The 14,854-nt window shown below is 43.4% G+C and overlaps 1 protein-coding gene across 6 annotated transcripts in view; it reads right to left on the bottom strand.

Moving 5' to 3' along the window:
• Positions 1-3,509: 3,509 nt before the first annotated feature.
• KCNE2 (potassium voltage-gated channel subfamily E regulatory subunit 2) overlaps positions 3,510-14,854 on the bottom strand; it is a 298,859-nt gene continuing 287,514 nt past the window's right edge. For 5 of the 6 annotated variants that reach the window (XM_065541398.2, XM_074034063.1, XM_065541399.2 and 2 more), the window contains one exon: positions 3,510-4,179. In XM_065541398.2, the coding sequence (XP_065397470.1) occupies positions 3,766-4,167 (402 nt within the window). In that variant the 5' untranslated portion in view covers positions 4,168-4,179 and the 3' untranslated portion in view covers positions 3,510-3,765. Of the gene's footprint in view, positions 4,180-4,628; positions 5,969-14,854 lie in introns of those variants that run through there. The other variant, XM_045389280.3, reaches the window with a different exon arrangement.

The following is a 14,854-nucleotide window of genomic DNA, read 5'->3' on the forward strand; positions in this document are numbered from 1 at the left end:
AAAATAGCTTTGTTCTAAGCACTTCGTGGCTATTGCCTAACTCTCATAACAAGGCTGTAAGGGAGGTGCTATAATGAGAACCATTTCACAAATGAGGAAATGGAGACACAAAGAGATTAAAGTAATATTTCCGTGGTTTTAAAGGCCGCAAGTACCAGAGCTGGGACTTGATCCTGGGTAATCTGGGTCTAGATTCTATCAAATCAGCCACTATCCTGGGCTCCTTTTGAAATAACATCTGAACTATGCTTTACGAAATAAGTGATATTCCGGTCATATGGAGCCAGTAGAACAGGCAGAAGGAACTTTAAAAGCAAATGGGGTAGGAAAAAACAGCAAGTTGTTTGAACTGACATTTTCAGTTGCTGGGTTGAAAGTGAAAAGCCCAGGTTGGGTGGGCGTGGATCCTAGAGTGTCAATCTTGGCAGATGGCTTCAACCACTAGAGACCCAACATGCTTGGAGAGATTCAGCATTTCTCATTCCCCAAAAGTGAAGTTGGCTGATAACCCTCTATGTTATCACCTGTACTTTCAGTGATGATAATAAAATGTACTTAATTAGGAAAACCTCGATTTTTTTTTTTTTTTTTTTTTTTTTTTGAGATGGAGTCTCACTCTGTCGCCCAGGCTAGAGTGCAGTGGTACAATCTCGGTTCATAGCAACTTCTACCTCCCAGGTTCAACCAATTCTCCTGCCTCAGCCTCCCGAGTAGCTGGGATTACAGGCACCTGCCAACACACCCAGCTAATTTTTGTATTTTTAGTAGAGATGGGGTTTCATCATGTTGGCCAGGCTGGTCTCAAACTCCTGACCTCAAGTGATCCTCCCACCTTGGCCTCCCGAAGTGCTGGGATTATAGGCATGAGCTACTGCACCCCGCCTGAAAAACCTCGATTTTGCTCTCCATGTGTTTACCTGTGTCAAAGGTAAAGAAAGCCAGTCACTAGTTAAAGCAGTAAGGATTGACTGAAATCATCAGCTATTGCCAGAGGGAAGAGGCCCAGCTCAACTTCCCTTTGTGCAAAGGTAACTGAGTGGGGATGGGGCTTGAGCAGAGTCAAGGAAGTGGAAATGCATAAAAAGTGGGAAGGGGTTGGTCAGTGTGATCTGTGTTTGTTAATTGGCTCATATCTAGAGGAGAAGCAAACTTCTGCCTATGATGGGGGGCAGTAAGTTAGAGCAAGGCACCCATCCAGCAAAGAGAGTTTGAATGTTTGCATTTCAAAGAGACAGTACAGTTCTGAATGGTAGAAGATTTGCATCTCAAGGGAGAGAGAAAGGATTTATAATTGAAACTTTCTAAAGTAACTGCTTTAAGAGAGGGATCCGGGGACTATCAGCCTGTCACCAGGTTTTGGTTGGAACAAATGGTAAATTCTTCAGGCGGCGTTCACTTTTCTCGGGCAGGCACTTTAGCTTTCAGCTCTTAGAACCTATGCTAGCGTTTAAGTCTCTTAGTGTGTGCGAAGGTGGGCAAAATCATTTGTGCCAAGAGTCTGTAGTTTTTATAGCGCACTGTTGGGCTGTAGTCAGGAAGAGGGCTCAGAGGAGCCTGAAAATTTGGTTAAGGAGAGGGTCTTTGTCACCTGATGGAAACCTCGGTTTTCTGTCTAGATGCAGAGCAGAGGGCTGGGATTTAAAGCCTGATGGCTGCTCTGGCCTCTCTGAGATGGATGTTTCTGGGTGGGACAGCATTTCTGGGTTTCTGATCTGAGGAGGGAGGTCACTCTTCCTACATCTGCTCTTGGAATATGGATAGTTTTCTCTAAAACTGCACTCAATGCTTCAGGTGGCATAATTGCAAATCTGTTAGGAAGTAGATACCTTGTGTATATCTCACTCTGTAATTTTAAAGAGACAAACCTTGTGGTTAGAATAAGGAGTTCTATAAGCATTCTCTGAAGAAGAGCCTCTTTTTCTAAATTTTGTCCTAGCACCCTGAGGCTTGAGGCCTTGCCCATCATTGCTGTGCCTTGGCTGGGGTGTAGGGAGAAGAACAGGGTAGACTAGGAGGCATGAAGCTATGGGATGCTGAGGCCCCACATCTCTCTGCTGCCGTTGACCTGCTACTCTCCACTGCTCTGAGAGAGAAGATCTTGACCTGCGTTAGACATGTCCTCCTGTCCTTGTGCTGGCTGGCTGTGTCCCCTTTGCATTGATCTCTGTTAGGACCTTGTCATATTGTACTATGATGTTTAGCGTCTGTCGCCCAGGCTGGAGTGCAGTGGTACAATCTCCGCTCACTACAACCTTCCCTTCCCAGGTTCAAGCGATTCTCATGCCTCTGTCTCCCCAGTATCTGGGGTTACAGGCACCCGCCACCACACCCGGCTAATTTTTATATTTTTAGTGGAGACGGAGTTTCACCATGTTGGCCAGGCTGGTCTTGAACTCTTGACCTCAGGTGATCCGCCCACCTCGGCCTCCCAAAGTGCTGGGATTACAGACGTGAGCCCCCGAGCCCAGCCTTGTTCATCCTTATGCTCCTGGGGTCTAGGCCAGTGAACCAAGTAGGTCAATGTTGCCTGACCGAATTAGTGAATGAAATCGTCTCCTCTCAGTGGACTACAGTTTTTTCATCTGTAAGTGAAGTGGTCTCCGCCAACAGTAGAATGGTCAGCCCTGACATTCTATGATATCCGGCCCCACATGGTGTAAAATATTAAGTAGTTCCTGTCTAGGTCTTCAGAAGGTATCAGCAATTTAGACCCTTTCTGTATCCTTTAGTTTCTTAAACACAAATGCAAATAAGTAATTGTAAATAGAGGAAAACTAAATTGAGTTAAAAGAATACATTTATAAAGCAACAATTGTAACTTTTTTTTCTTAATGAGAACTTTTTAAGATTAGTTTTCTGCAAAACTTTAAATGTTAGTTTTAAAATGTGTTCTTGTTATGCTGGGTAGTTCTTAAATATTCGACTTCTCTGGTATGGATTGTTTGTCCTTTGAAATGTTTGTTCAGGTTTGAGACCAGCCTGGGCAACATAGTGAGACCCTGCCTTTACAAAAAAAGATACAAAAATTAGCTGGGTGTGGTGGCACATGTGCTTGTAGTCCCAGCTACTAGGGAGGCTGAGGTGGGAGGATCACTTGAGCCTGGGAGATTGAGGCTGCAGTGAGCTGAGATTGCACCACTGCACTCCAGCCTGGGTGACAGAGCGAGACCCTGTCTCAAAAGAGAAAGAAAAAAAGAGGAATGTTCGTTCTGTCTTAAGACTTCTAAATAGGTTAAAGGCCAGGAAAACAATAAATATAAAGTAACCTTATGGTTTGCTTATTCATCTCTTCTGACTCCACACTCATGAATTAATGTTATAGATAAATGCTCCTATGTCTCTCTGGTAAGCAAGTGATAGCTTTTGAGCCTCAGCTTCTACATAATACATCTGGGTTATTTATAAATTGAATTTGTCACACACGAATGATGTTTCATGAGAAAGAAGATTCAATGATTTGTAAATCTCTCCTTTCTATCCCCACGGCCACTGCCCAGACACTTTACTTCAAATTTGGCTTTATTTTCACCACTGACATTGATTAAAATGACATTTACTTGCCCAGAAAGCCAAAGAGGCCTTCAGCACAAACTATTGCTCCAACAAGCAAGCATCAATCACTGAGATTGAAATGTCATCTATCTTTATTGGCCAACCACATAATCTCCATGAAAATTCTCAACAGAGAGCAAGGAACTCACTTTCTTCTAAGCAATGACAATTTGGATTAGCCTCGTGGCACTGGCATCTCTTCGTGTCTGGATGTCAGATGTTGGCTTGGTGCCTTTCTCCCTTATCGGGGGACATTTTGAACCCAGTCGCACCAGTATTCTCATGGATGGTGGCCTTCGATTCTTCTAGATTCAAGATTTGGCTCTTGTACTTTTCCTGCCAGTCCTCTACAATGTACTGGTGGTAGGGGTCATTGGAGTGTTCCTGTCTCTTGGATTTCACGGTGCTCACCAGGATGGCCACGATAATGAAAGAGAACATTCCAATAATCACCATGAGGTACAGGATGACATAGTAGAAGTTCTCAGCATCAACTTTGGCTTGGAGGGCCTCCTGCTCAGCTGTCGTGTTCCGGCGCCAATTGTCCATATAAGTAATAAAAATCCTTTGGAAGGCGTCTTCCAGCGTCTGTGTGAAATTGGATAAAGTAGACATGCTTCCCTCCTGCTGCAATTTAAATAATACAATAGGTGAACAAACTTAAGAAAACAGATCTTTTCTGGATTTGGCTATGTAAAGGTGGGAGGGAGATGCCAGGGGAGAAGTAATAGTATTTCTTCATCACCCGGCTGGTGATTGAATGCATATTTTGTTAGTCTTTAAACTGATTGTATACATTTTCACTTTTTTTTTTTTTACAATGCATGATTATTGTACAATAAAAATGTTAAAGGCAGACAAAATTATATATATACACTTTGATATCTACATATGCATGTAAATAAATGTATGTATACATATGAAAATGGAGAAAATATTAGAAGTACATAGATCAGAATGTTAACAGCGGGTGGTGTGCTTAAAGATATATTTTCTTCTTTATGCTTTTCTCATATTCCAAATTTTCATCAGCAATCTTGCATTACTTTTGTTTTTTAAAAAACTGGTAACCTCACCAAGGTGGGTGGATCACGAGGTCAGGAGATGGAGACTAGCCTGGCTAACATGGTGAAACCCCGTTTCTACTAAAAGTACAAAGAAAAAAGAAATTAGCCAGGAGTGCTGGCGGGTGCCTGTGGTCCCAGCTGCTCAGGAGGCTGAGGCAGGAGAATGGTGTGAACGCGGGAGGCAGAGCTTGCAGTGAGCCGAGATCGCGCCACTGCACTCCAGTCTGGGTGACAGAGCAAGACTCCATCTCAAAAAAAAAAAAAAAAATTGGTAACCTCACAAGAGCTAGAATAATGCCGCCACATTCATAAGCACTCAACAAACGTCAGTTGAATGAACCAATGACTCATTTATGTTCTCTGTTTTTAGAGAATTGTGGGGCATTATGAGATAACATGGAGGGAAAAGATTGCAGGGGGCATTGACGGACTCTCCAATTTGTTCCATCCCCTATGTCTAGGTGGCACATTGTCCCAAGTATCCTAAAGGGAGGGGTGTGTACATCCATATTTGAAAGAAGCATTTTAGGTAAGTGATGCCAAGAAACAATCTGAGAGATTATTCCTATGTTTCAAATCCATCTCTGCTTTTCATTCCCACTGGCACTGCCCAGCCGCCAGCATCTCTCACCTGGATAATACAATGCCAACAATGTAATACAACACAACCCTCCCCAGAGCCATCTCTTTGGGGTTATATGTGACCCTCTCTGCCTTGAATAGCCATCAATGTGCCTTTTTTTTTTTTTTTTTTTTTTTCCGGAATCTCGCTTTTGCCCAGGCTGGAGTGCAGTGGCATAATCTCTTCTCATTGCAACCTCTGCCTCCTGGGTTCAAGCAGTTCTCCTGCCTCAGCCTCCCGAGTAGCTGGGACTACAGGCACGTTCCACCACGCCTGGCTAAGTTTTGTGTTTTTGGTAGAGATGGGGTTTTACCATGTTGGCCAGGCTGGTCTCAAACTCCTGTCCTCAGGTGATCCACTCACCTTGGCCTCCCAAAGTGCTGGAATTACAGGCATCAGCCACCGTGCCCGGCCAGTGTGCGTTTTTGAAGAGGCAAATTATAGTGTCATTTGTTTGCTTGTAAAATGATGCGATGGTTGTTCTTAAAATCAAGTCCTAATTCCTTAACAGCATTTACCCCATTGGCTGAGCAGGCTCCCGACCACCTCCTCAGTTACCCTTTGCTCACTACAGTTCGGTCACACGTGACATCTTCCCTCCCTGTCAGTAAGCTCTCTTGCCTCAGGACATTAGCACATCCTGTTCTCTCAACCTAGAACACCTTTGCCTTTCTCTTCCACCTGCGACGGTGCCACTGCACTCCAGCCTGGGTGACAGAGCAAGACTCTGTCTCAAAATAAATAAATAAATAAAATAAAATAAAATAAAATAAAATAAAATCTTTTGCCTTGCAATCGTTTGCCTTGATGTTTGCCTTGATGTCTAAAGCCCCACAATTCTCTAAAAACAGAGATGTATAAAAAAGCACACGTATATAATTCTCTGAAAACAGAGAATATAAATGAGTAATTGCTCCATTTAACTAACATTTGTTGAGTGCTTGTTATAAATACGGCATTATTCTAGCTGGTGTGAGGTTACCAATCTTTGTAACCTCCTCATTGTTTAGTTTCCAGCTAGTTGTCCCTTCTGAGAATACTTCCCTGGCTTTACTCTAAATCTCTTCCCACCACCAGCACCGTTTTCCTCCAACAGCATCTCCTTTTTCTTCAAAAGCACACGTCACATATGCAGTAACTAAATGTGTGTGTATATATTTATATTACTTTTGTTTAAAAAAGATTGGTAACCTCACAACAGCTAGAATCATGCCATATTTATAACAAGCACTCAACAAATGTTAGTTAAATGGAGCAATTACTCATTTATATTCTCTGTTTTCAGAGAATTATGTACGTGAGCTTTTTTATACATCTCTGTTTTTAGAGAATTGTGGGCTTTAGACATCAAGGCAAATGATTGCAAGGCAAAAGATTTTATTTTATTTTATTATTTTATTTTTCTTTTGAGACAGAGTCTTGCTCTGTCACCCAGGCTGGAGTGCAGTGGCATGATCTCAGCTCACTGCAACCTCTGCCTCCCAGGTTCAAGTGATTCTCCTGTCTCAGCCTCTCAAGTAGCTGGGACTGCAGGCACTTGCCACCATGCCCAGCTAATTTTTTGTATTTTTAGTAGTGATGGGGTTTCACCGTGTTAGCCAGAATGGTCTCGATCTCCTGACCTCGTGATCCACCTACCTTGGCCTCCCAAAGTGCTGGGATTACAGGTGTGAGCCACCGCGCCCAGCCAAGTTTTTTTGTACATACATATATATGGTGTGTGTGTGTGTGTGTGTGTGATTATTGGTTTAGGGTCTCATCTTTCCAACTCGGCTTTCATGTCTGCCAACTTTGTCTAGCTCGGTATAGCAGATTTCTGACACATAGAAGGCACTCAGTGGACATTTGATGCATGAATTAAAGTGCCAGGTACTATGCTAGGCGATGAAACTTCAGAGATGACAGGAACTCTGTGAAAGGCTCGGTTGAATGGGAGAGACCAAATTAAAGACGATGCAATGTGCAAAGAGTTGTAACAGGTATGGACAGAAAGATAAGGGGGCTCAGAAAATGGAGCTGAACACGGCTCACAGATGGGGCAAGTGGGTTTCAACGCAGCTGGAAGGAGCACAGGCAGGAGGTAAACCTGTGACTGGCCACTAGTAAAAGCCCCAACATCCCAGCAGTGGGTTTGCTGCCGTTCTAAAGACCTGCCGTCTCTAGCATGCGACTTTTCTTTCCTTCACGAAAAGACAAGTTTCAGATCTCCCCATCTGGGAAAGGAATTTCAATAAACTGAATAAACAAACCTATTAATCAAATAAACTTGCAGGCATTTCCCCCACAGAACATCCCTCCCCAGGATCTTCCTCATTGAGAATTACCGTCACCAAGATAATATACTCTTCTCTGTCTGATGTTTTAAGTTCTATTACTTAGAGAGCTCTCAGATCTTTCTCTCCCTCTTCTGGTCACACAGACTAGTGGGCTGGAAGGAAACTTAACAAATATAGATAAGATTGTCCCAGGGGATATACCAAGCACATTTCCTAAGCAATGTAACAGACATGTGCTTTTTCCCCTTTTCAATGATATAGTCTGCTGTGAAAGTTAGCTGAGCCGGCTTTAATCCACTCAAGACTTTGCCAGTGGCTCTTTTACCCTTTTATTTTCATTTTATTTTTTATTAACTCTTTTTTAAAATAAAAAAGTAGTGATGAGGTCTCACTATGTTGTCAAACTCCCAGCCTCAAGTGATCCCCCTGCCTCAGCCTCCCAAGGTGCTGGGATTACAGGTTTGAGTCACCGTGCCACGCCTTTTTTTTTAAGAGACAGGGTCTGGTTCTGTGGGTATAGTTCTTTTTCTCTCGTAGGAACCCCGCCAGCTGTTACCAATCCACAGTACTTTCCCTGACCTCCCCAGGTCTAGGCAAAGGCCCTTTTTCTGTGCCCCTTCTGCAAACGACCATGTTGGTTTTGTTTTCGTTTTTCAATTACCCATGTATTGTGTGTTTATTCATGTGATCCTCAAAACCACTCTATAAACTCCTACCTTCAGGATATTTATTGAGATTAAGTAACTGAGTCCCAATGACAGGAGAGCTTGAGCCCCTGGAAGGCAGGGATTGCTTTACTCATCTCTGAATCCCAGGACCGTACGCAGCGATGGGTACGTAGCAAATCTTTACTAAAAGTTTGTTGAATGAATGTATGAATGAATGACAGTTCCTCTCTCTGTGGAATTCAATTCAAAACTACCAGAACAGTGATTCTTGATTTATTCTTAAGGGGTGTGGGAATTGGGGGTGGGGGAGGAGCGGTGCCAAAGATCCCTCGAAAAGTAAAATAAAATGATGTGACTTTATTTTTCCCCAAGAAAGTATACATATGCACATAGGAAACTCTACATTCAATTTCAGGGGACTCCTGGGCCCCCTAAGGCCCATCCAAGAATCTCTGCCACAAAAGGTCTTTGAGATGAGGGACTTCAGTGCTGGATTCCACTGGAGTCATTTGGGTTTGTTTCCAGGTGCAGGCATGGCAGCGTTCACCAGCCTTTTAGAGCTAACTGGCCCCAACTGCCCGTTATTTGTTCAAGCCTTCTAATGTGAACAAAGGCCCCATTGCTAAGCAGGTCAGGAGGTGTTTTTTGATAAGACTTAATCACAGGGATGAAAGGGCCTATGGGGATTAAATACCTGAGTGCTGACCCCTGGCCAGGCCAAATAAACAGAATCCAAAAGGGATTTGGCTTTTGCATACGGATGCATGAGATGGGGCTGAGTGGCCCACGCCTGCTCCATGACCACAGGGAAGAAACAAATCACAGTGTGTGAAAACAGTTCCATTGAAGGACATTATACCAAGACATTCAAATTATAAGTGGGTTGATTTCAATTTTTTATTCCCAGAATTACTGTTTAACTGATAGACATCAACCATATTTGGAGGCGCAGTGGTTCACACCTGTAATCCCAGCACTTCAGGAGGCTGAGGCGGGAGGATCGCTTGAATCCAGGAATTTGAGATCAGCCTGGACAACACAGTGAGATACCACTTCTACAAAAAATAAAAAATTAGCTGGATGTGGTGGCACACTCCTATAGTCCCAGCTACTCAGGAGGCTGAGGTGGGAGGATAGCTTGAACCTGGGAGGTCAAGGCTGCAGTGAGCCATGATCACACCACTGCACTCAGCAGTGACAGTGAGACTCTGTCTCAAAAATCAAAACAAAACAAGCCATATTTGGTATACATACTTATCCTACCCCTAAGTAGAGTATCATAATAGGCATTTACTTTAGTAATGGTAAGACAGCTATTATTTATGTTCTCTGGAATTATATGAAATGGCCATTTATATACAAGTTAGAAATGGTCAAATATGGGCAATTAATGTATATCAACCTAGGAGGACCTCCATTTCCAGTGAATGCTTCTTGCTGAGTCCTAGCACAGGCTGGGCCCTGGAGATCATTTAGGCTGGTTTGCTCTCTGATAGGTGGAATAACTATAGCCTAGAGAGCTTAAGTCACCTGTCCAAGATCACAGGCCTCTCAAGTTGGCTGCAGTGCCTGGACTAGAACTCACATCACCCAAACCAGGGGCCAGCACTGACTGTCCTAGCAGAGGTCACACATTCCAATAACTCTGTTTTCATTGCTGTGACCAGTTGGCTCAACTGGATACAAGACATAAGATCAAGACCACGGTTTGAGCTTACACATGTCATTAGTGGTGCCCTGTCTCTAGGCTACAGAATGATCCCCTAATTCCAGCCACTCCTGTCACGAATGTGTGTTATTCATGACAAGGGCAATCAGGACACTATTAGGAAAGTAACATTCATTTGACCCCAAAGTCCAAAGTTTTCTTTTCTTTTTTTTTTTTTGAGATGGAGTCTTGATGTGTCGCCCAGGCTGGAGTGCAGTGGCACGATCTGGTCTCACTGCAAGCTCCACCTCCCGGGTTCATTCTCCTGCCTCAACTTCCCAAGTAGCTGGGACTACAGGTGCCAGCCAACACGCCCGGCTAATTTTTTTGTATTTTTAGTAGAGATGGGTTTCACCATGTCAGCCAGGCTGCTTTCGATCTCCTGACCTCAGGTGATCCGCCCACCTTGGCCTCCCAAAGTGCTGGGATCACAGGCGTGAGCCACTGTGCCTGGCCCCAAAGTTTTCTTTTCTTGAAACATGGTAGATCGCTCGCATCACCCGGGCCTACAAAAGGCAGCAAAGTCTTTCATTTTCGTATTAAGAAGAGAAAACGATATGATTACCTGCATTTACCATGAATCCTCCATTTAAAAAAACTCTCAAAATTTTCGTTCTAAGGCAATTAACAAAGACATGAGTATGGAAAACACAAGAAAGAAAGAAGGAAGAGTGGATGAGGAGCCAGGCCATATACCAGGAAAATAATTCCTTTTATCATTTTCTGGAAAAGGCAAATAGATAACTTTGTTACTTAATTCCTCAAAACATAAAGAGCGCATGCTAAGACTTACCTATGCAGTGTGTGGGCAGGATGAAATTTCTTTCCAAAGCCAGGCTGTTCTGAACCTTCTTGCTGGTGTCAGCGAGCTCTCTTGTGGGTTGCACACAAGCCTCAGCCTGCTGGGCACCTTCACCTTACGACCATCTAAGCCCTTGCAACTGCAGTCTGCAATCCTAGGCTTTTATGAACCCACATGTTTAATCTAATCGTATGTGGAAAGTTAAATACTAACTGGCAGCTGGAATTCACCTTGGTGCCTCATGGAGGGGGTGCCTCAGGGACTCTGGCTTTGGGCAGAGTGGCACAAGTCCTTGCTCTGGGACCCTTCCTGCCAGCTCCAGCCAGGGAAGGACCTGGGCACAGTGAGCATCTCTCCCCAGAAGAAGTCTTCCTCTTAGGGTAGGCTTGGGGGACAACAGCATTCCCTGCCAGAACACGTGGGAAGGGCCGGGTGTGGTGGCTCATGCCTGTAATCCCAGCACTTTGGGAGGCTGAGGCGGGAGAAGAACCTGAGATCAGGAGTTCGAGACCAGCCTTGCCAACATGGTGAAACCTCATCTCTACTTAAAAAATGCTACTCTGTCCCTGCTACTCTGGAGGCTGAGGCAGGAGAATCACTTGAACCCAGAAGGCAGAGGTTGCAGTGAGCTGAGATCACACCATGGCACTACAGCCTGTGTGACAGAGTGACACTCTGTCTCAAAAAAAAAAAAAGAGGAAGGAGAAGGAGAAAGAAGAAAGGAGGAAGAAGAAGAAGAAGAAGAAGAAGAAGAAGAAGAAGAAAGAAGAAAGAAGAAAGAAGAAAGAAGAAAGAAGGAAGAAGGAAGAAGGAAGAAGAAGAAGGAAGGAGGAAGGAGGAGGAGGACGAGGAGGAGGAGGAGGAGGAGGAGGAGGAGGAGAAGGACAGGGCCCCAGGGAGAGGAGTCGAGAACAGCCATCTCTGGGTGGTTGGTGTGGGTTGAGGAGGTCAGTATAATTCCAGGCAAGTGCCATGTTCTGAAGGTACTAAATACGCTAAATTCTGTGTAAATACTCCTCCATGGGACCATTTCCAAATGACTTTATAACAACATTGTTGTCTTGTAAAAGAGAAACGAGCCGCAAGGGTACTAAAGTACTACATGGAGGAGACGGAAGTAAGTCCAACAAAGAGGTTTTGAGGTTTTCGTTTTTGTTTGCTGCTGTTGTCGTTGTTTTGAAACAGAGTCTTACTCTGTCTCACTCTGTCACCCAGGCTAGAGTGCAGTGGCACCATCACAGCTCACTGCAGCTTTGAACTCTTGGGCTTGAGGGATCCTCCTGCCTCAGCCTCCCAAGTAATGGGACTACAAGTGTGTACTACGCCTGGCTAATTTTTATTTTTTGTAGAAATAGGGCCTTGCTCTCTTGCCCAGGCTAGTCTCAAACTCTTGACCACAAGGGATCCTCCAGCCTCAGCCTCCTAAGGCACTGGGATTACAGGTGTGAGCCATGGTGCCTGGCCCCCAGCAAAGTATTTAAAGACCTAGCAAGAGCTAAGCAGACTCTATTTACCAAAAGATCCTTTACTATCATGGATTTGGGAGAACTGAGTCTTTATATTGGCTGTCATTTAGGAGTGCTAATGATTAACCTCAGGTAACCATTGCCACAACCCGATGTAGAAGGTACTATGAACTTAGCCAAGGGAATCAGGGCACAAGAGGTCCGATGACATGGAGATGAAGCCATTTGGATTTGAATCCAATTTAAATGGCAGCCATGGAAGTTACATTCACTCACTCAAAATCACTTCAAGGTCATGTGGGTGGTCATTACTCTGTAACTTGTCTCATGGTTTTGTAAGAGGAAGGTTCCCTTTGTTTTAAAATTGGAGTTTCATATTAAATGGTGCTCTGAACCATGTGGCTTGAAGCACACTGGGTGGCAAGAGGAAGATGGCTAAGATTTAAAATGATCTACAAATCATTGCAGAGTTAGCGTTATTACGTGTATTTTAAAGAAATAGAAGGATCCCTTTAACTCCGCACAAGCTTCTCATTAACACCATTTGTCCTCATGAGTTGCCTTCACTGAACAAGATAGGCAAACTCAGCCAGGAGGAACACTTGGATGGTGCAATTCAGTTCACCATGCCTCTGCAGAAACGGAAGCAAAACGTTCTAGTAAGAATTCCGCTAGGAGATGGTGCCACCTGCTGGTGGGAACAGGGAACTGAGGTCAATCTTCTAACTCAGCCCTTGTGGTTTAACTTCACTCTTGAATTCCCCAGTGCCCAGGAGAGGAGAATCAAAGCAGCGTGTTTGACTACGCGCTGGTAATTACAGGCATGTAATTATAAATATATTTATTTCCCATAAGGAGAATATTTTTAAAAATCTTTGTTTTTTTCATACGAAATGTGATGTTCCCTTAAAAATGAATTAAAATAAAATTAAATTGTATGAATGAAATAAAAAGTAACTTATCTTCCCAGAAATCAATTTTAAGGGACAGCTCTGCTGTTTTGCTTGAATGAGTTCTCCCAGCGTGGAGCAGTCTTTGACCTCACATGGCACGTACTATCATGTTAACAACGTGTGGGTGATCACGAGAAACAGAAATACAATCTGTAAATTGAAATGCAACAAAATTCATTTCTTGTTTTAATAAAAGCAAATGTAGAATGTTTTACCCATTCAATGAAAAACTAAGTGGGAAAAACACTTTAAGAAAACATTTTTAAACAGAAATCACCGGCCGGGCATAGTGGCTGATGCTTGTAATCCCAGCACTTTGGGAGGCTGAGGCGGGTGGATTACCGGAAGTCAGGAGTTCGAGACCAGCCTGGCAAAAATGGTGAACCCTCGTCTCTATTAAAAATACAAAAATTAGCTGGGCCTGGTGGCAGGCGTCTGTAATCCCAGCTACTTGGGAGGCTGAGGCAGGAGAATCACTTGAACCCGGGAGGCGGAGGTTGCAGTAAGCTGAGATCATGCCATTGCACTCCAGCCTGGGCAACAGAGCAAGACTCTGTCTAAAACAAACAACAACCAGAAATCACCAAATAAGGTGGTAGAAATATATCTGCTGTGGCATAAATGTTTGTGTCCCCCCAAAATTCATATAGGGAAATCCTAACTCCCAATGTGATATTACTAAAAGGTAGGACTTTTGGGAAGTGGTTAGGCCAAGAGGATGGAGACCCGGTGAATGTGAGTAATGCCCTTTTAAAAGAGACTGCAGGGAAGTTTGCTTCTCCTTCCATCATGTGAGGTCACAGCTAGAAAGCGCCGTCTATGAACCGAAGAGGGAGACCTCACCAGACACCGCCTCTGCCAGTGCCTCGATCTTGGACTTCCCAGCCTCCAAAATGTGAGCAATACCTTTTTGTTGTTTATAAGTCATCCAGTTTATAATTTTTACTATGACTGCCCCAATGACTAATATCCAAATATATCTATAATCACAATATCCTTAAATAAAATAAGCACCTATTAAAAGAAGTATTATTAAATTAAATAACAAAATAAAATCTAGCTATATGCTCTTAAAAGATAAACATCTAGGCCTGGGGCGGTGGCTCACTCCTATAATCCCAGCACTTTGGGAAGCTGAGACAAGAGTTCGAGACCAGCCTGGCCAACATGGTGAAACCTCATCTCTACTAAAAATATAAAAATCAGCCAGGCATGGTGGCACACCCAGCTACTTGGAAGGCTGAGGCATAAGAATCACTTGAACCTGGGAGGCAGAGGTTGCAGTGAGCCAAGATCACGCTGCTGCACTCCAGCCTGGGTGAAACAGCGAGACTCTCTCTCAAAAAATAAAATACAAAATAAAGCACATCCAAAATAAAAGCAAATGAAAACTTGAAAATAAAGTGATGAAAAAACATACCAAGCTAAGGCTAAAATGCAGAAATCTAAGAAAAAGTGAAATTTCAGGTGATCCATAGGATATGAAATATCACTATAATTTAATAAAAGAAACAACCTGCGAGGAAGATAGTAAAATCATGGGCTTATACGTAGACTCAAAATATCCAAAGCAAAACAGGCAGGTTTACAAGAAATTGAGGCATCCACAATGGTAGGAATTAGGTTTCAGAAACTGATACATTTTTTTAAAAAGCAAACATATAGACTATTTGAGTAATAGAATTAATTACCTTTATAAAATGAATAGATAGAGACAACCCACACCTAACCAATAAATGA

Source organism: Macaca fascicularis, chromosome 3 (genome assembly GCF_037993035.2).
Source record: "Macaca fascicularis isolate 582-1 chromosome 3, T2T-MFA8v1.1".
Classification (NCBI taxonomy): domain Eukaryota; kingdom Metazoa; phylum Chordata; class Mammalia; order Primates; family Cercopithecidae; genus Macaca; species Macaca fascicularis.